At 39.7% G+C, this 20,290-nt stretch overlaps 1 protein-coding gene across 4 annotated transcripts in view; it reads left to right on the top strand.

The window, feature by feature from the left end:
- Positions 1 to 20,290, top strand: part of LOC116320617 (protein spire homolog 1) — a 36,329-nt gene continuing 16,039 nt past the window's right edge. For 3 of the 4 annotated variants that reach the window (XM_039619100.1, XM_039619097.1, XM_039619099.1), the window contains exons 1-4: positions 1 to 685; positions 4,671 to 4,702; positions 13,546 to 13,779; positions 16,162 to 16,287. In XM_039619100.1, coding sequence (XP_039475034.1) covers positions 346 to 685; positions 4,671 to 4,702; positions 13,546 to 13,779; positions 16,162 to 16,287 — 732 coding nt within the window. In that variant the 5' untranslated portion in view covers positions 1 to 345. The remainder of the gene's footprint in view (positions 686 to 4,670; positions 4,703 to 13,545; positions 13,780 to 16,161; positions 16,288 to 20,290) is intronic. The other variant, XM_039619098.1, reaches the window with a different exon arrangement.

Below are 20,290 nucleotides of genomic sequence, written 5' to 3'. Positions count from 1 at the left end.
CAGGACTTTGAGAGAAAAAGAAAGCGAGAGAGAGAGAGAGAGATCATGTGACAAATGACTGAGCCTAGCTTGCTGAATTGCGATGTGAGACAAACCCACACACACCGAGCGGGGCTTAATCGCATAAACACACCGTATCTTATGACTGCTGGTAGCAAAGCCTGAACATCAGGCGGGCGGAGAAAGATCCAGATCCAGTGCTGTGCTGTTTGACTGGCTGCTGCTGCTGCTGCTGCTGTTACCTGGGGAGGCAAGAGAGAAGCATCGATGCCTCCGGGTCAGTACTCGCTCATGAGCCTGGACCTATTCTCGCCATCGGGCCTCCTGCACTGAGATAATGAAAGGATGGATGGACGACGATGCGGCGGGGACAACGGGCTGACGGATGCTGCTGCAGCAACTCGCCGGGATGAGGAGCAGCATCACAACACGATGAACTCGCCGGAAGAAGCGGGAGCGGAGGATCTGTCTCTGGAGGAGATACTGAGGCTTTATAACCAGCCCATCAACGAGGAACAGGCATGGGCGGTGTGCTACCAGTGCTGCAGAACGCTGGCGAAGGAGCACCGGGGCGCTGCCGCCACCGGAGCATCATCAGCGGCTACATCGAGGAAGATATCCGGACCGGGGGGTGTTAGGATACAGAAGGACGGGTCTGTGAGGGTGGACCACCAGGGCTGTGAAGGTAAAATATTATATAAGTGTGATTTTGCAGAGCTACTCAGATCTAGGCCAAACCATCACTGGTCTTTTAAATAATATACGTGTGTTTTTCTCTGTGTAATGTATACATTAGACCTAAAAGAAAGAAAGGGCCCCAGTCAGACTATTATAGTGGTGCGATGCAATAATATCCTGTAAATAGCTCCGCACATGTTTTTGAGCTCACACGTGAAAGATTTATGTGTGTGTGTGTGTGTGTGTGTGTGTGTGTGTGTGTGTGTGTGTGTGTGTGTGTGTGTGTGTGTGTGTGTGTGTTTTTCCTGACCAGGTGCTCAGTTTGCATGTCAGGATTAGTCCATAATCTGCATCATGCAGCACCAAAACAACCAGTAGTTAAGGCTCCATGACCTGATCTCAGCTACACAAAGAAATACCATCACAAACCCCCGCCGCTCTCTCCCTCACATGGCTTCATGCGTCTCCGCTGATTTTCCCTGTTTCCTCCTCAGCAAACACACGTGTGTGGGCATCATGTGGTTTCATCTCTTTTATTTTTTTTTTTTTTATGAAGAGCCCGTCAGCCTGTTTTGTCACCTCGTATCAGATCAGGCTGTTCATTCCGCTTCATCTGATTAAAGCATGTGATTACGAGCCGAAATGCGGGCACTGATCAGATCAAGGCGTGGACTGTTGCCCTGCTTGTGCCTGAACAGAACAGGGACAATTTGTGATGCATCACCCTTGTTTTTTTCATTTAGGTCTTGGTTATATTTAGCTGTTACTTCTACCTGTGGGAGCCTCATTCATTAGCTACAATTAATGAGAGGCAATAAAACAAAAAGAGCTAGTTAGAGTTATAGCAGTGTTTTTAGTGCCATGGTGGAAATAGAGTCAGAGAGAGAGTAGTAGCAGTGTGCCAATTGAAGAACCGCTGTAATATTCTCAAGCTACCCCTACGGGCCTTTAAAGTGTGTCTATAGTGTTGTAATCCTGATGTTATTGTACTTTATGGTAGGCCATGTGTCACATGGGGCAGAATTAGTGTTTGTGGATATTTTTCTAGCACGGTCAAGCTTTTAAATTGAGGGATAAGCCTGGAATCCAACCAAAACAAAGCAGATGACACTGCATGCTATGTGATATTTGTGTTGCCTTCTTCTGTGGGTGTGTCTGTGACCATTTGCTTAAACTAAACACCTGATGTTGTTAGACTAAGAGCTGCCGTGTTCATGTTCGTCTATATTTACATTTGCCCAAAGAGTGCAGAGCAGACTGACTTAATGCCTATCCATCTCTGTCTTTGTAATTGACTACCTGAGGGCCTGAGGGAAGTGCTCTTAACTCAGCTCCGACGTACACACACTGTTACACAACCCTGCTGAGTCAGTGTTATGGCCTTTGATTCAATACATTTCACATCCTGCTTTGTCTTTGAGCAAATCTGAAAGGCTCAGCTGTGATGCTCATGCTGGTTTTGGCCTGTATGTCTATATGGTTATAGAATGAATGGGTTATTTTTAGGAACATGGATGCAACCACTGGAGAGGGGAGTCATCCCAGCCTTTATTCCTCTGTTGCCTGTGTACTGTGACATCGTGCTGCAAATAGCTTCTGCATTTCAGTATGTTTTTTGTATTTGTTTGTTCTTGTACTATTTTTTAAGTTTGTTAGAGAAAAGTAGAGGTTTTTGGGGGTTTTTTTTTAAATATACCCCCATGGTTCTTCAGATGATCCTCAGACTGCTTTATTGGCTCCACCTACATACATAACACCAAATGCTTTCATATGAACAGATTTTGAACTTATCAAGTGCAATCACATAAATATTATTATGTAACAGTTGTTAAATGGTTTTAAATGGTTAATGTAGGCTATACAGTATTCAGCATTTGTACTTCTACTGTTTGGAGTCATATTTGGGACTTTCATTCAGTTATCCATTACATTCTGTAATTTTGGGAACGTGTTTGCATGTTTATTGATTAATAGAGCTAAACTGTTGGACTAAGTGCTGTGCTTTTCATAACAGGCTCTGTTTTCCTAATGCACAAGCTTAATAATCAGTTATTAATATAAATGATGAGGTAAATGTGTGGTAAAGGTTTTAAAGGTTAAGGACTTCTGAAGCTATCATCTGCTAACATGGCTTCAAGTTAAATCCTAACACAGTTTGTTTTAGACTCTGTTGTCGTTTAAACCCACATCATGTCTGCTGTGTAATACAGCATTTAACCAGGCGACCTGACACTTTTTATTACATCTCAATGACTGTAAATGTGTTTGCTCATGCCTGTTAGAAATAGATGGAATTTCATGCCAGTACTCTCCTTGACTGACTCATCTTGAAGGTACATTTGATTGTCTGCTCATTTTAGATGCAGTTAACACATCTTCACCTCAGCAGCACGGCATTTAAATCTACTGATGCGAGTTAAAGTTGTGGGCTGATGTCAGTGGTGCCATGATGTTGCATTCCTGCGTATTACAATACAAAACAGGGGTTTGTTTAGAGGGTCATCTGTTTGCAGGCTGTTTACTCATGATGTAAAAGCTCTGCTGATGTAGCCTGGAGAAATGCTTCTTCCTTTTGAAGGGAGCGCATTCATGCGACGCGGGTTCTCGACTGGAGAATTTTGTCATCACTGGTCATGATACTCAAACTGATAAATAAGTTACAGCTTAGAGATTTTGTTTAAACTGATCCAGCTTGCATAATGATGGCAAGAACAAAGAGGGCTTTCGCCGAAATCAGTTTATTGAGAAAGCAAATTTGTTATCACTGATAAATAGGAGGTGCTTGACCACAGAGGAACTGCATATAAGTCCCAAGTGGTACATATTAAAAAATCCTGTGATGATACTTTAATCTACTGTAAACTGTGATTTCTGAAACAATAACACTGGTGAGTTACTATATTATGCCCAAAATCTATACAACAAATACGAGTAAGACAGCTTAATTAATATTATTGTGAAGCAGACTAACATCTCATCTCACCTGACGCATGATAATAAGCAGGTTACCGAGTGGACAGTTTGCCAGTCCATCACAGGGATGGAGAAAACTATAATGCACATATCTAATTAGCCGATCTCTGGTCAGCAACCTAAAGTATTTAAACATGTAGATATGGTCAAGACAGCCTGCTGAAGTTCAAACTAAGCATCAGAATGTGGAAGATTGATAGTGACATGATTGTTGATGGCAGATGGGCTGGTCTGAGTATTTCAGAAGAACTGTCCCCCGCAACCATCTTTGGTGTTTACAGCAAATTGTCTGAAAAAGAGAAATATCCATTGAGCAGCAGTTCTCTGGGTGACAATACCTTGTTGATGGTGCAATTTTTGCACACCTGGTTGAGCAGGTGACCATACACCGGAAGGCCAGCACCCTGGGATCAGTCCTGACCCTGTACCCTATGTGATGTGTCTTTCCTCACAGTCGCCCCACTTTCCTGTCTGAAAATCTTCACTGTCCAATCAAATAAAGGTAAAATTGTTTTTAAAACAGTAAGTGAAATTAAGGTAAATGAGTTTGATTTCTGTGGGGAAAATAAACAAAAAGGAGGTTGCTGATGGTACTGCACTGAATTTAGCTCTAAATCACTTTTTGTAAATGGACTGGTTATTATATATCGCTTTTCTGCTCGAGCACTTTAGACAACATGTCTCATTCACCCATGCAAATAAGCACTTTGTTTTAAGGTCTTTCAATCTCACATTCACATGTCTCATTTGATGAACACACTTTGAGAAGCACTGAATGAAGCACTGTGAGATAAGAGCGCTAACAACTACACCACTGTACCAGTAATTTTATGTTCTCTCAGTTTTCGTAGTTGGTTGGAAGCCCTGTCAGTGCTGCTTTATTCCTACAAAAGGAACTTTTGTAGCTGAACCGGGATTTGTTGCTGAATAATATGCTGCCTTTCATTCATGCATCAAAGTTTGAGTAGCTCATGCTTCTTTGCTGCTCATGATAACAGTGCTTTCTGTTTTTTAATCAGCAGGTAAATACAGCCCCTGCACAACAACAGAGGTGAGTAGCTGCACTCTTATACTGCTGTAGTTATTTTTATTTCATCATCACACACTTGCACATGCTTTGTATGTGGATGTATTTACTTGTTTATAGAGTAGCGGGTGGGTTAGAGCGGTAATAAGAGCAAATGAATAGAATTTGGTATCTATTTTTTTATTTGGTATTTATATATGTTGTGGAATGCACTTGCTAAGAGGAAACAACTGAAGAAAAATTGTAATTTCAAATGTGTTTTAAATGAGCATACTCACACAAAGTGATTACTTTGGGTGGAGTTAGTTTGTGAACATTGTTTGCAATTGATTAATTCAAAGACTTGAGCAAATGCAGACTTTCTGGAACAGAGCCAATCATTCAATTAGCGAGATACTTATGAAGTGAAATATGTGGCTGTATGGAGAAATAATGGCTTCTTGTCCATAATGATGTCAATAATGACATGATTATCTTTTTAAATATTTACTCTTTGTGATTGGTTTCATCGCCTACTTACAGTAAGCGAGTGCTCCAGTCACAACAACAGAGATATGATTCAGATTACAGTGCGGACACCCTGCAGGATTAGTTCAAGTGTCAGATAGTGCTATGGTTGAAACTGTCGTAAGCCCTGGGTGTGTGTTAATCCTGATGTTTGCAGTGCCACTGCTCTGGCTCCCCTGCCTCTAAAACTAATACCTTTAACAAATGAAACAAGTTCAAAATGTGCTTTCATTTTCTCAGTAAGGAATTGGTTTCACTTTAGGCTTTACAAAGAACTGAACAGTCCAACAAAACCAACACCAGACTGTCTCCAGTCTGAGGTATTTACACATTTTTTGCATGTTCGGCAGCGAAATTGTGGTTAGTGTCCTGATGTCATGACAACCATATAAAGGAGAAAACTTCTGTGTTTCATTTGCATTTAGTATCTGTGCTTCTAGGTATGTGACTGCAGAATTGTTAAGAGTGGTCAAATCATCTTGTTCATTGTTAAAAAATATATATTTGAACTTGTGAGGCCCAGTAATGCCATAACCCTGAAGGACTACTAAAGACTGAAGTGTATAAGTAGAAGAGGAGAAACAGCCCATTAGAGCACAGTTAGCCTGGGGAGAAAAATCTGATCATTATTGGTCTACCTTAGGGTGCAAACCACAGGTAACACTCAAAAAATAGTAGCCAGGTGGTGAAAACATAAACTAGGGTGTTGATCTTGGCCAGTGATGTCCTCTCCAAGTGTCCTTGTAGCTGATGATGAGACCTCAGCTCGAGGTATCAGGATGAATTCTTAATCGTATAGATCCTGACTTTCTGTTCTTACTTTCTGTCAGTTGATGAAAAGACGTGCTGGACATGACATCACAGTACAGATGGATAATGAGCCTTGATCGCTGGTATATAAGAGGCAAAGTTATGAGTTATGAACCAAGCAAACAGTTATCATCAGCTCTGATGTGGAGGAAAAACTGAACATTCCTCTAAATTAACCTTCAAGCAAAAGCAAACTGTAGTATTTCTTTAAATTTTAAAGTAAACTTTGTAGTATTTCTGTAAGGGATTACTCGACAAAATAAATAAATCTGGGTTTATTACAATGACATAAAGCAACAAAAGATGAAATAGCTTGTGACTTTTAGTCCCTATAAGTAACCTCACTGCTGCCTCACAAACTCCTGTAATTTTCCAAACTCTGGAGTCTGTGTACAGTTTTTGTTCTAAATCTGCAGTCATTAATCCAAAGCCAGGGGTTATTTTCTCAGGAACTGAAAATCTCCTGTAGATCGACAGGACATTTTACAGAACTGTTTTCACAGGCTGAGCAAGACTTACCGTGATGAGTCATTCATGTAAACTGACCCTTTGAAACACAGAGCGGCTGTAGCAGTTATTCTGTTTTGGTTACTTTTACGGTTCATGCCAACAGCAGTTTGACTGTAAAATATGCACACATGATAAATAGCTACAAACAAATGCATGTATATATATCATTCCCACTCCACTTTATGTACATGTAAAAAAATATCTCTGTGACATGTCTTCTAGTGTATCATACTATGTGAAGTAGCATTTGTACACAGTAAAAATTACCATTATATAGTATTTTATTGATTCTGCATTTTTAGCACTTTGGGGTTTTTATTACTTTATTTTTCTTACTTAATTTTCTATTTTATTATTTTCTAATATATCACTAATTCTCTTTTCCTTTCTGACCCTTCTGCTGCTGTAATAAATTGAATGTGGGATTAGTAAAGTCTATATCTACTGTATGTCTGTCTATTCTACAGACCCATTTCCTCTTTCAGAGTTCCCAGCTGGCTACTCTGATTGACTAGTTAAAATGTCACCCAGCAAGGCCTCCTCCTTTGATGAGCACTCTGGGAGAAGGTTCACCCTTAATTAAATGTCTTTGTAAAACTGCCAGTGTGCACTCTCACTGCACTATTATCAGCTGCTCTTAATGATCGTGATAATAGCTTATGGAAATGTCTTACAGTACGGAGGGGTTGGCGTCTCTGCTATTTATTTTTAGGAACTGTTTTGTCACTTTAGTTACCCACTTTTTCTTCCCACTTTATTAGAGATAGCGCCCAGTAGTTTTCAAGGCGTTGAGGACTTGGATTGTCGTGTAATAGAGCTGCAATAACAGATGGACTGTCAGCAAATAACCCGAGCACATACACATGCAGTCCGCTGTAGAAGCAGTGAATGGGAAACTGTATAGACAAATCCCCGCTAAGCAGCTTTGCACCACAAATGAGTTCTCACAATGCAGTGTGTGGCAGAATGGATCAGAAAGCTACTGGCAAGTTGTTGGAGCTGCTTGATGCTTGACAGGACTGAAGGCGTTCTGCTATAGCATGCAGTGTGGAATTAGCCCAGAGCTAGCTGAACAAGAGCATATGTGTGATGGGCATTATCTGCACATGGCTTCAAACAGCAGGAACTCTTGCAAATGATCTGGCTGTGAATGTCAGAAGATTTTCTTCTCTTCATAGCCAGTGAGCTGGATTCACCGACACAGCATAATTCAGCCTAACGCTGTTTGCCTGTTAATCAGAATAGATGAGTTCGCTGAAAATGGATCATTTTTTGTTTTGAAGTTGCAGATATTTTGATATAAATATGATAATTATGTGCGCCAGCTTTAGCAAAAAGGCTGTTGTTGACCCCTCAGTAGAGCATCCTGGTCCTGTGACTCTGTGTAACCTCAGGCATTTGTGGATTATGCTTCATCACATTCCCCTCTGCCAAAGTTTAACCGTGCATACCTTGTGCTCTTTCAAGTCCTGAGCTTTAACGCCATGAAAGGGATTAGAGTTTAACATCACATTCAGTGTTTAATGTAAACAGAAATTTCAGTCAGATGTTATGTGTCTTTTCTCTGCGAGTTTAATGTTCATTTGCATTTACTCTCCCATCAAGGCTTGTGCTGCCATGAAAGAAGACAAACAGACAGTATAAAAGTAGAGGCCAACTACTAAGGGGGAAAGAATGTTGTGTGGTTCAAAGGTTTTCTCTGTTCTATATGTGAACTCAGTGGGTTCCACATCTCCAAGAAAACCAAGGTAATTGTTCCCAGTCATATGATAGTCAGAGCTCAGAGCAGCCTGGCCAGGAATCTGGAAAAAAAATGTATGCCTAAGGGGAAATAGCCTATGCTTCGGACATATGACATATTGTCATCTGCACTATTTCTTATTTACTCAACTTTTTTGTAATCATGTGAATTTCACTGAATTCACTTGTTTTAACTTGTTGCGTCACGTTACTTTTGTGTTTAAATGACCTGAAACGAATTGTTAGACTTCAGTTCCACATGCCAACACAAATCCCTATCCTAATGAGAACACATATATGATCTTTTGCTTTTAATTTTCTGTAATACATACATAAAGGTGAAAACAAGCCCAAGGAGACTGAAGTGATTGCCACTGCTCACCACTGCTTTTGTTACCTGCTGAATTTCAGTGATGGCTGCTGCTGAAGTGTCTTACTCAGCTTAATAACATCATTCTGGGTGCTTAGCTAGCTTTTTTAAAATCTATTTGCTAAGTGTGCAAATAACTGAAGAATAAATGTAGTACAGTAAAATGTTACATTAGTTTGTTACTGAAAAATGTAAGGTGACCCAACACCGGTCTTGTAAGAGCCACAAGTGGTCTGAAAAGAAATAGAGGGATGTGACATCACTCAGTGAACCACTTATATTAAAACTGAAATACTCAATGACTATTGAAAAGGTTGCCATGGTCGGGCATGTTGATTTCCCTCGTACAGTGAAGTATTATGATTTGGTGTACCTCTGACCTTTTAAAATTAATATTAATAAAATAGATTAGTCATATATTTTTTTTTTAAGACAGATGTAAGGATATTCCACTCAGCCCTGACTCTATATCACTAGCATGGCACTGGCATGTTGATGTTAGCAAGTTGCTCAAAATGTAGCCATTAAGAAATGCGTTGTTGGCATCAAAATCATGAAAAGTATATTTTTTTTCAAAGAAAGAGTAAAATGTGTCAGCTTTAATATTTGATGTGCTATCTTTAGGCTTTTTTAGTTGACACAGTTCCCGACATTTGGAGGAAAACAGGACACTACAGCACAAAGCCCCTGTTATCTTTGCATTTTCTACTGTTCAGCAATCGTATAGTCAATAATAAAGGTAAACTCCTAAAAAAGACACGCTTTTTTTCCCCTAGTGAAATAGTGGACCCAACAGGAGATATGCCAGTTGGATGGGTAGAAAGACATCAGCTGAGGCTGTAGCTAATGTGAGCTAGCCCTGAGATCAGCTGGTGTGACCGTGACTTCCTGGCCTACTGGAACTAATGCTATACTTGATTTCAGTCATGACGATTATAACCAAAAGGAGACTGTTGTCTTTATTTGCAGTTATTTATTATTGAATGTTTTAGCTCTTTTTTGAAATGTTGTTGCTATTTCGCACTCATATGTGGAAAGATAAACGCTCCAGCCCAGCCCGTAAAACAGATTATAGTCTTTGTCAGGTTGATCCTGGCCCCTGGGCCCTATGTTTGAAGCCCTTGCCCTAAGACCACCATACCACTCAAGCCCAGGATGGCTTTGTAAAATAAAATGACACCAGGTGGACTGTCACTGATATTAAATTCCAGCTGTCGTTGTCAAAAAGGTGTATGAACTAAGCTTTTATGATATAATTCTTAACACAATATTCTGAAAACACTGAAATCGACTGTAGTGCTGTTAATTAGTTTTTAAAAATAAAGGATTCCCAGTTCTTGTTTTCTGTTTACTGCCACAGACATGACCTAATTTCTCTGCTCCCTCTAATTAGGACATATAAGTGTTTAAAATCCCCACATTGTTTCTGCAATCCTCCAAATTCGAAAGGCTTTACCAGGTAATTAGACTATGGCCCTTTGCTGAGTGCTTTTGCATATTAGAGAGCAGAGCTCACACATTTCAGCCGTTGTTCAATTTGTAAAGCTGGCACTGGTGTTTGGCCACCCAAAGCCAAATATCTGAAGCTAGAGTGATTCACTGTCTCTTACAGCTGGTATTCATTGCCACATTCATAGGCATTGTTACCGCCAGCCTCCTCTCCATCTGTGGTCCTTCCTGACCTTCCTCAGTCAGACACTGTTGTCTTGAGCTTGTTTTTATCTGAACTGGTTATTCACACATACACGTCTAACTAAATTTGCTACATATTAATAAAATGGATTGAATTGTGTGTATTGATATATGGTGCTGAAAATATTAATTGTGGACTGTGAGTTAACCTTATTTTATCTCCAGATAGGAGATGTATATTAATAAAAAGGAGTCATATTTCTAACGGAGACATAGATCATAGAAATTTAAGCAACTTTAACAAGTTAAGCTGACCGCTGACAGCTCCAGACCGCAGGAAACATTAGGTTAAAACAGTGAACACGTGGCAGCAGAAACCTGGTCATATTCACACACATGGAGCTGTTACATCAATAATGTACGTAATTAGGACAGAGGCTAAATGTTTCATGATTCATGTAAATATAAGGTTCTGTGCTCACATCATATCCTGCTAGATGTTTGGTGCTTGTATCTGAGGTCAGGTTCTATACTTGCTTTGCAAAGCTGTAGTATTACTCCCCCTGCTTCCTCCTTTCCATCTCATCATTCCGCTTGGTCGCCTGAAAGCCTGGGAACCATTCAGGGAGACTTTAAAGTAGAATGGAGACATGTTTGCTTTAGCCTCACAGTCACAGGGACAGCTCAGGTTCATCCATTAGTCGCAATTTGCACTTAATTATTTGTGAAGAATGTGTTAGTCTACTTTAATTTAAATGATGAGCTCATTTAGAAAGTTTTGTGTTTCAAGTTGCAATTCAAGGAAAAGTTAGAGAGAAATTACATAAATTTACAAATATATTATTTTTAATAAAGAGATGCTAGGATTGTAAAATACTAGAATGCTTTGTAATGCCAATTTTATGCCAAGGATTATTTAGATTATTTGTATATTAATGCTCTGAAACCAAACTTAATTGCCTGGTTTTCTTACAGCCTATAAAGAGGAGCCTTTTTTTCTTAAATGAGCACCATTCTGGTCCTGATGCTGGTTTAAACTAAACACCCACTCCAGCAAAATGGAGGACCGATAATATATCTCAGTGTGAGTCCCTTGATGCTCTTAATCTTTGCTGTGAAAAAAAAATATGAGTGAATCCGCTGCAGTCCGTCTTGTTCCATTTAATCTCATTTTGCAGATCAAATGCTTTAAGGTGTGGCTTTCTGATGAAGGAGGAGGAGATAAGAAACAGGAGCCTAAAAATCCACAAACTGAACACGTAACTGTTAAAACATTATTGAGTAAAACATACTGTGGGGTGACTATGCATTGATAATCGGTTAAATCGGGTCCTGGGTTGAATATGTCTCATCTGTCAGTGGGTGTGGGCCCAGGTGGAGCTCAGACAAAGAGGTCGCATTTAGACCATTTCCCCCTGAGAAAACCCAGCCATTACCCACTGATGGGGGGATGTCTCATATGACTCCTCCCTCCATGAGCATTCATTGATTTTCATGTCTACACACACAAACATATATGTACACACACACACACTTGATCCTTGTGTCTTACCTTTCTACTGCCCCCTTTGACCTCTCATCATATCATTTCTTGTTTTTTTATCTGTTTTTTTCCTCTTTTCCTGTCTCCTGATATTTCACCTCCACTTATTTCCTCTGATTTCGTCTCATGTCTTTCTTACTGTCTTTTCTCCCAGTGTTTTGCTTTGGTTTTTGCCCCTCTCAGTCTTGTCTAAGTGCTCAGGGCTGCAGAATAATCCTCTCTGTGATTTCTCACTCTTTTATCTTGGCTTTGGCAATGTCTGCTTTATCCACCATGACTCCCCAATTCCGGGAAAACTCAAGCGCACCATCTCCTGACCTACATGCATCAGCCTGTGAAACAGAAAATAACATATGATTTTTTTAAAGGTAATTTTCTGTCATTTGCTCAGCTTTCTGTGCCGTTTTTGGTTTGACAAAATCTGTCCACCGAGTAAGAATTTTTTTTGGACAGTTACTCCTATGCAATGAATGTATTTATCCTTTTTGTCAAGTGTGTAATATTGTTGAATGAGGTAAGGTCACAACAGGCTGATTCTTGCTAAACGTTTTAAATATTAATGTGTGTTCATTGCTTGTGTTTAAATCAAATCACTTTTATTGTCACATTACATGTGCAGGTACACTGGTACAGCACATGTGAGTGAAATTTTTGTGTACAAGCTTCACAAGCAACAGAGGTGTGCAAAATACAAATAACATAAGAACAAAGCAAAATATAATAATGGGCAAATCTGAGGATTATAACAATAAATATTTGTGCAAATATAAGAGTGTATGCGCATTACTGAATATGTATAGTAAATCTATGTGTGTGCGTGTGTGTATATATACATATATATAAAATTAAATAAAAATTAAAAATTAAATATACAGAGGTCGGCAGTTGGAAATGTGCAACCCAAAAAATGTGATAAATCTACATAAAGTAGCATAGTGTTTTAATCAGTTTGTGTACAGTGGAATAAAGGTTATTGCTCTCTCATTCACAGACCATTCAAATGACCAGCTGAAACTGCTCGAATCATTAATTTTACACTAATATACAATTATACATAAAAGGTGTGACACGTTGTGACAGAAAAAAGACAATTTGTTGTTCTCGCTGAGTATTTTACAGTCATTTCCAGACAATAGAGATGGCTGTTTTAAAGAGATAAAGCCACTTTATGCTACATACACAAGACAGGGTAAGAGGCAAGCTAGCAGCTAGTTACAGTCTTAGTGATTGATCATGTTTGTTTGCCTGACAAACATGAGGATACTGCAGGTTAAAATGGGAGGAGCTTGAAAAAAGTAGCCACACCCTAAATAAAGCCTGCTTTACTGTGTCTTTTTCTTTACATGGGACCAGACTGTATGCATATGATATTGATTGTGCATATGATCTTTATGAGGGAGTGTTTGTGTGGTGACTCAGGAAGCTGTCTCTGCAAATAGCCATGCAGTCAACACATCACACGTGTTCTGCTCAGGCCTGGTACACTAAAGGGGATCATATTGAATAACAAAGGGACAAATCTATATTTGTTTTTATTATGTGACAAATGGTTAACAGTTATAAAGAGTAAATGGAGGATAATTTTTATTATGATCACATCTACAACATATTTTTAGATGGATTTTACTTTAAATTATCAAAGCATGTTAGATGTACAAATGTTAAATTTTATTTATTAATGAAAACAGATGATTCTAATAAACATATAGACATGAGTTAGTATTAGCATATAAACTAGTTGTTTTTGTCTTGCAGGTGATCGAGTCTCTGGGGATCATGATTTACAAGGCTCTGGACTACGGGCTGAAGGAGAATGAGGAAAGGGAGCTGAGTCCTCCTCTGGAGCAGCTCATTGACCTCATGACTAACATGGCTGAGGCTGAGAGGGAAGCATGCCTTGACGAAGGGTATGAGGCCACAGAGGAAGAGGACGAGGTGGAGGACTCTGATAACGTCTCTGGCATTCGTGGCTACAGAGATATTTTGAATGTAAGCAGCTGGTGGACGCTAATATGTATGTTCAGCCACTGATGGCTGGTGGTTAAAAAGGATACTGCCAAGAGATAAAGTAATTTTAGTTAATAAGTGTTAAGTATGTAAAAGTAATCCCCTAAAAAGCAGAGGCTTCCAGCTGCTCTGAATAGTGATATACTAACAGTTTCTCTGAGCAGATATCTGCTCATCTCCACAAGGCACCAAACGACTAAGAAGCACAGGCACACAAGCACTAGGTATGAAGTTGGCCAATTAAGAGAAAGTTGGCTTAAAGTGGGCTGACCCTGTAAAAGACATGAGGTAAAACAGCTTTTTTAAATAGTGGACAAAGTGGTGACCCATGAAAACACTAATCTTATAGGGCAGAATGGAGGTGCAGTAGTTAGTGCCGGGTAAGAGCTAGAGGGTCCACCAATCAGCTGTGGCCTTGATGTGTTTGTGTGTTCTCCCTGTGCATCCACCAGTTCTGTCAGGGTAAGCCCCTCCCCCCCCCCATGAGCCTGAATCCAAAAAGTGATTAATGGAGGGAATTAGCACCAGGCTGAACACAGACAAAGGTAAAAACAGACTTATATAGAGAGCTAGCTACAGATAGATATATTTTTTAGTTAGGAGGCTGCATTTCCTTCTCAGCAGGTTCAAGCATGTGATATTTAAGTTATTTTTAGCTTGTTGCCAATTTATTCCTATTTACTGCCAACAAAAAGAGATTCATGCAGCTACAAATGTTAAAACATGACTGTTTAGCTAATGAGCAAAGATTGGTCAGTCACATATAAAGTATTTGTTTGATCAAGTATTCCTGCAACAGCTGGGAGAAAACAGAATTTAATGATTCCAGTAATGGAAGACGTAGGCGATATAATTCCTACTTAGAGCAGGTAATCACTTGTTTGCAAGTGAACTTCCATAATCAAAATCTAAGGAAAGTGAAATAAAGTAGTAATCTCTCCAAGCAGACATGAGTGGTGTAAGTGTTTGGAACTATACACACTTATAAAACATTATCTCTACAATGTGTGAAGCTAAAACAGTTCTCCAGTTCTTGGGGAAAACATCATCTTCCAAAGTATTCCAGGAACAGATGCAAACAAAGAGGGCAAGTGTTTAGGAAAAGGTCTGTGTGTGGGAAAATTAAACTATTAAATATTAAACATATTAAACTCAGCAGCGAAAGCAGAGTTCAGAACCACAGTGCACTCGGGCTGCCAGGCTCATCTTTGCTGGGAGGCATGGATCTCTGTTGTCCAGTCGAGCAGAGTCACTGTGTCAGTCCTCGCATGCCTGTGCACTGTTTACGTAATAACCATGTACCCAGTCACACACACAAGTGCACACATGCACACCAACACTGCTCTCCAAGGAGATGCATGGGAGCGGTGTGGCAGTCTGGCCTGTGGCTCTCTAGCTGTCAGTTTGAATTGTTGCTTTTTCCCCCTGAGACCATTCACCCCCTGTGCTCCTTGGTTTACCTTTTGTCCTACTGTACTAACCCCCGATGACACTATTTTAGATTAGAGCCATATTTATCCACTCAATGGAACTGTTTTGATTTTGTATTAAAAAAAAGAATTTTATGTACACTTAACTGAACCCATTATTTTCTGTTACTCCCACACTTGTTGGCAGGTTAAAGTTTCTAAAACGAGACAGTTGTCGGGTGTTTTCCGTGTTTAGTGAAATTTTTGCAGTCTGGACAAACGGATGCCAAGAGCATGCAGAGTGTTGGCCAAAGGTACCTTCTGTTCCTCTGAGACAAACAAGGGCATATTTTGTCATCGCTGCGTGTGTGTGTGTGTGTGTGTGTGTGTGTGTGTGTGTGTGTGTGGAGCAGCAGCGTAGCTGACCTCAGGCAGAGCTGTCTTGTGAATTGTGTTCATCAGTCAATAACAGCTGTTTACAAGTGTCTTTTGGGGGTATTTTGCTTTTATATAATGCCACTGAGATCCATCCGCTAAGTGCTAGCTTGATACGACTATCTGTACTTCATTTAAAACCTAAACGAGTGCTGTTGGTGTAGCCATGAAACCAGCAATCAAAATAGTCAAATTAATTATTGTCATTGTCATGCCAGCTTCTGTTAGACTGCTATTCTTTATATTATCTGATCTAATGCAATGGTTTGCAAAATAATAGCTTGTTATTGTCTTAGCACAAAATCAATCAACTAATAATGTCATAAATGACCTGAAAACCTGATCAGGCTTTCAAATCCCAAAGAAAATCTTGAAACTTAATGAAGTGAATGTAAGAGCATGAAATTTAGAATTGAATTGTGTGTCACCGTAAATGTATTTTTGATTTTTGGTTTTGTTTTTCTTTCAGTGCAGCTGTGTGAAGTGTGAACTGAAAATCCTTTTGCTTCCTCTGTTTTAGCTGTGCACAGCTCATCTACCCAGTGTGTCAGATGCACCCAGTCATTACCAGGCAGTGTGCCGAGCCCTGTATACAGAAACCAGAGAGCTGCGCACTTTCCTGGAGAAGATCAAGAGTGCCAAAGAGGTAGGGTCCTATGATAAAACAGATCAGGCATAACATTATGGCTATCTGCCTAATATTGTGTGAGTCCTTTTGCTGTCAAAACAGCCCTGACCCATCGAGTTATGGACTCCTGAAGTTTTGCTGTGGTATCTGCACCAACATGTTGCGAGGTGGGACTTGTTTGTCCAGCACATCACACACATATTCGATTGGATTGAGATTTTGGAATTTGGAGGCCAAGATTTCAAATATCTCAACATCTCAAACGCGTGGTTGCGTTCCTCAAACCATTCCTGAACCATTACTGCTTTTGTTAGGGCACATTATCCTGCTGAGAGAGGCCACAGCCATAAGGGAGTATTGTTTCCATTACACAGTGTACATGGTTTGTAGCAATGCTTAGGTAGGTGCTACGTGTAAAAGTACCATCCACGGGGCCCAAGATTTCCCAGAAGAAACACTGCCCAAAGCATCACACTGCCTCTGCCGGCTTCCTTTCTTCCCATTGGTGCCAGGTGTTCCCCAGGTAAGCGACAGCCGTGCACCTGGCCAGCCATGTGGTGCAAAGGAAAACGTGATTCATCAGACCAAACCACCTTCTTTGATTGCTCCGTGGTCCAGTTCTGATGCTCTCGCGCCCATTGTTGATGCTTTTGCTGGTGTACAGGGGTCAGCATGGGCAGCCGGGCTGTTCTGCAGCTATGCAGCCTCATACACAACCAACTGTGATGAACTGTGTATTCTGACACCTTTCTATCAGAATGGATGACATTTTGTGGCAATTTGAGCTACAGTAACTCTGTTGGATCAGACCACATTGGCCAGCCCTCTCTCCCCACGTGAATCACACTGCTTCTGCCGCCAATGACCCTGTTGCTTGTTCACCACTTGGACCACTTTTGGTAGATGCTGACCACTGCAGAACGGGAACACCCCACAAAGAGCTGCAGTTTTGGAGATGGTCTGACTCGGTGGTCTGTGAGGAAGAAATGATCAATATTATTCACTTCACCTGTCAGCACTCATAATGTTACACTTGATCAGTGTATGTTTTTATATTGTTAACACATATGTGATTTACAGTATTATAGTAAAAAGCTTTGTTTACATTAATTGCAGCCAGAAATACTTAGTGTAGTATTACTTAATCAAAGAGTTCTCAAATATCTTGCAAGGATACCTTCATAATTGACTTAACTGGATCTGTTACAGCCTAATTTGATGATGGACTGGCTCATAGATTTCTTCATGCTCGGAAGCTAGCTGTCTGCCTAAGATGACTGATGTCATGACTGATTGTGCTGTGTCCAAATTAAACAAGAATTTCCGTCAGCCCAAAGTCAGAAAGGCAATAAAAGACAAAACAGAGGAAAATGACCCCTATCTGCATAACTTGAATTTTTAATGATGTAGAATAACATTATGACTCACAGCTAATTATTTAGCTGACCACCTGGCTAGCCCTGAGAGCAACTAACTTAAACTATTGACAGAGAAGACAACTTTTATGTAACAACCATAAATCTTTTCTTAAGTATCAAAGATTCTTGTAAACCACCTGAATGGTTCTTAGTTATATCGCCATCACTAGGCTGGACTGTAGCTTACAATACACATGAATATGACTCACAAAGACATGAAGACAGTATGTGTGTGAAAGCCCTGTTTACTGTGTGACAGTGCAGAAGGCAGTCAGCTGATGCAGAAAGGCATCCGTGGGAATGGCTGGGGAAAGAGCGAATGAATTAATATACATGCGTGCTCAACCTACATTACTCATACTGTGATAAACCACAAATGACTCTGACTCACAGCTTTAAAAATGAAGATTTTATTCTCTTCATTTTATGGACCGCTCATTAATTCTAATATACATGAATACATGGAATAGAGGAATGAGAACAGAAATAAAACTACTGATTTCCTTATACAAGAATAAGCTATGAGGTTACAAAATAGCAACACATTTATGGTGACGGTGATGATTAAGAGCAAAACACTTGCAGTAGCAATTTTGATGTAAACTGGTAAGGCAAGGGTGCTGTGTGCGGGTGACATGCCATGTACTGACACCCTCTCGGCTGACAGGTTGAATTGAGCCACCATGAAAAAAATAGTGACATGTTTGTCGTGCATGTCAGACATAGATGATTAAATCTGCAGACATGCTGACTCTCAGTCTTCCAAGAGCGCTGAGTTCAGGTTCTCATAGCTAGCCTTCAGCCTGAAATGATTAAGATAATCATGAAAATAGTCCTATTGTAGTGGCTGGAAGGTTTGCGCCATAATATTTTTACAAGTTGTTCTCATTACCACCGAGGATTAATTCTCTCCACAGCGTTTTGTTGGTATGATGCCTGTTATAGGCAGGGATCCTGGCAGGTGATTTCTAATAATGTTCCCTAGAGATCGGGTGATTAGCAGGTTTGCACAGACACAATGCAGATCTTTCTTCTTCCTAAAGAGAAGTCTTTGAGAGCAAATGTAATGTTTGTAATGTTGATTCTTTTACCAAAGATTTCTTATTGACTAATTTTTTATTTCAAGTCATGTCTCGTTGCTCTGTTTTTTTATTTTCTTTTTCTACCCAGCCATTAAGATCACAGACAGGAGTCATTGTGGACTTTGTTTTTCCTTGGGAGCATTTTGGAGCTCAGCTGTGGGTTGGAACAGTTCCCTTAAGGAGCTGTGTGTATGTGTTTGTACGTCTCACCTCAGGGTTCCTTCCTGCTATGCACTACTGCTGTTGCCCTTTCACTGCGTGTAATGCATCTGAATGAATACAGGGGAGGATTAGGTCAGTTACGCAACTCTTAGGAAAGGAGAGTTTTATTGCAGAGTGGAACAGGCTAAGACAGAAACTTAAATTCGAGGAAAGTTGGGGGTTGCAGTAATTGTAAACTGAAGTCGTTACCATCACTGTGTTTGTCAATTGTTAAAACTCAGTAGCATACAGACATATTTCTTGTACTCAGTTTTTTTTTAAAGTGCCAAAAGAATTAGCGTCCATTGTATAGTTTTGCATAAAATGTTGTACCATTTATACTATAATAGAAACGGGACTCATTTGTGGAACCTATAATGCTAATGCTAACGAATGACCTTTCCATCAACCTCAGCGCTACTTTTTGTTTTGTGCTAATTAGCAAGTTTAGTAATGCTAACACATATTTAAAATAGTAAAAACTATAAATAATATACCTGCTAGACATCACCTTAGCATTGTCATTGTGACCACCTGTGCCATTCTTCCAATGCAATGTCAAAATATCTGCTGTGAAAAAGACCTTAGCATGCTAAAATGCTAAAGCAAGATGGTAAACATAACATGCTAAACATCAAAATGTCGCCACAAATAAATTAACAAAGTTAACACGGTAAATAGATTTCATTAACAGTTATTTGCCATAAGTATGATTAACAATAGCAGTAGCAGTTATATTGTCAAACCCCATATATGTGTGCGAGACGCTAACAAGTGAAAATCTGCGAGCCACTTCAAGGTACACTCCTGTCCAATAGCCATTATATTGTTTTTTGCTAACACATTACTTGATAGTGTCCTTTGGGGCAAGAAAAACAGAATAGGATAGCCAACTGTGCAGGAATAAAATCAGCAAGTGCAACAGAAGAATTTAATAAGGGGCAGATTTAATAATGTGTTGCATTTAAAAAAATACTATCAGTACTTACAAAGAGAGCACAGTGACAAGTTTGCATGTAAAAGCTGGGAACTCACAGATTTTTGTGACTGAACCTGTTCCAAATGTTTTTCCAGGATTTTCTTTCTTAAGGCAAAAAATGATGGACACATTTGCAATATGCACTTTATTGTTTATTGCTCAAATTTTTAGCACCAAAACAAAAGCACGTCTTATTTTTTTACGCTTGATAGTGAAATTAACTGTGATTAAATAAAAATTATGCTATTTTAGCTATAGGCTATTTTGTCCCGTTAAGTAAATTTGGCCCTAAGAATTAATAGTGAGCTGATATAAGAAGCAGCAGCATAAAATGAGCGGCA

Source organism: Oreochromis aureus, linkage group 11 (assembly GCF_013358895.1).
Source record: "Oreochromis aureus strain Israel breed Guangdong linkage group 11, ZZ_aureus, whole genome shotgun sequence".
Lineage (NCBI taxonomy): Eukaryota > Metazoa > Chordata > Actinopteri > Cichliformes > Cichlidae > Oreochromis > Oreochromis aureus.
The sequence above is the reverse complement of the archived record's forward strand: the minus strand, read 5'-3'. Positions and strand labels throughout refer to the sequence as shown.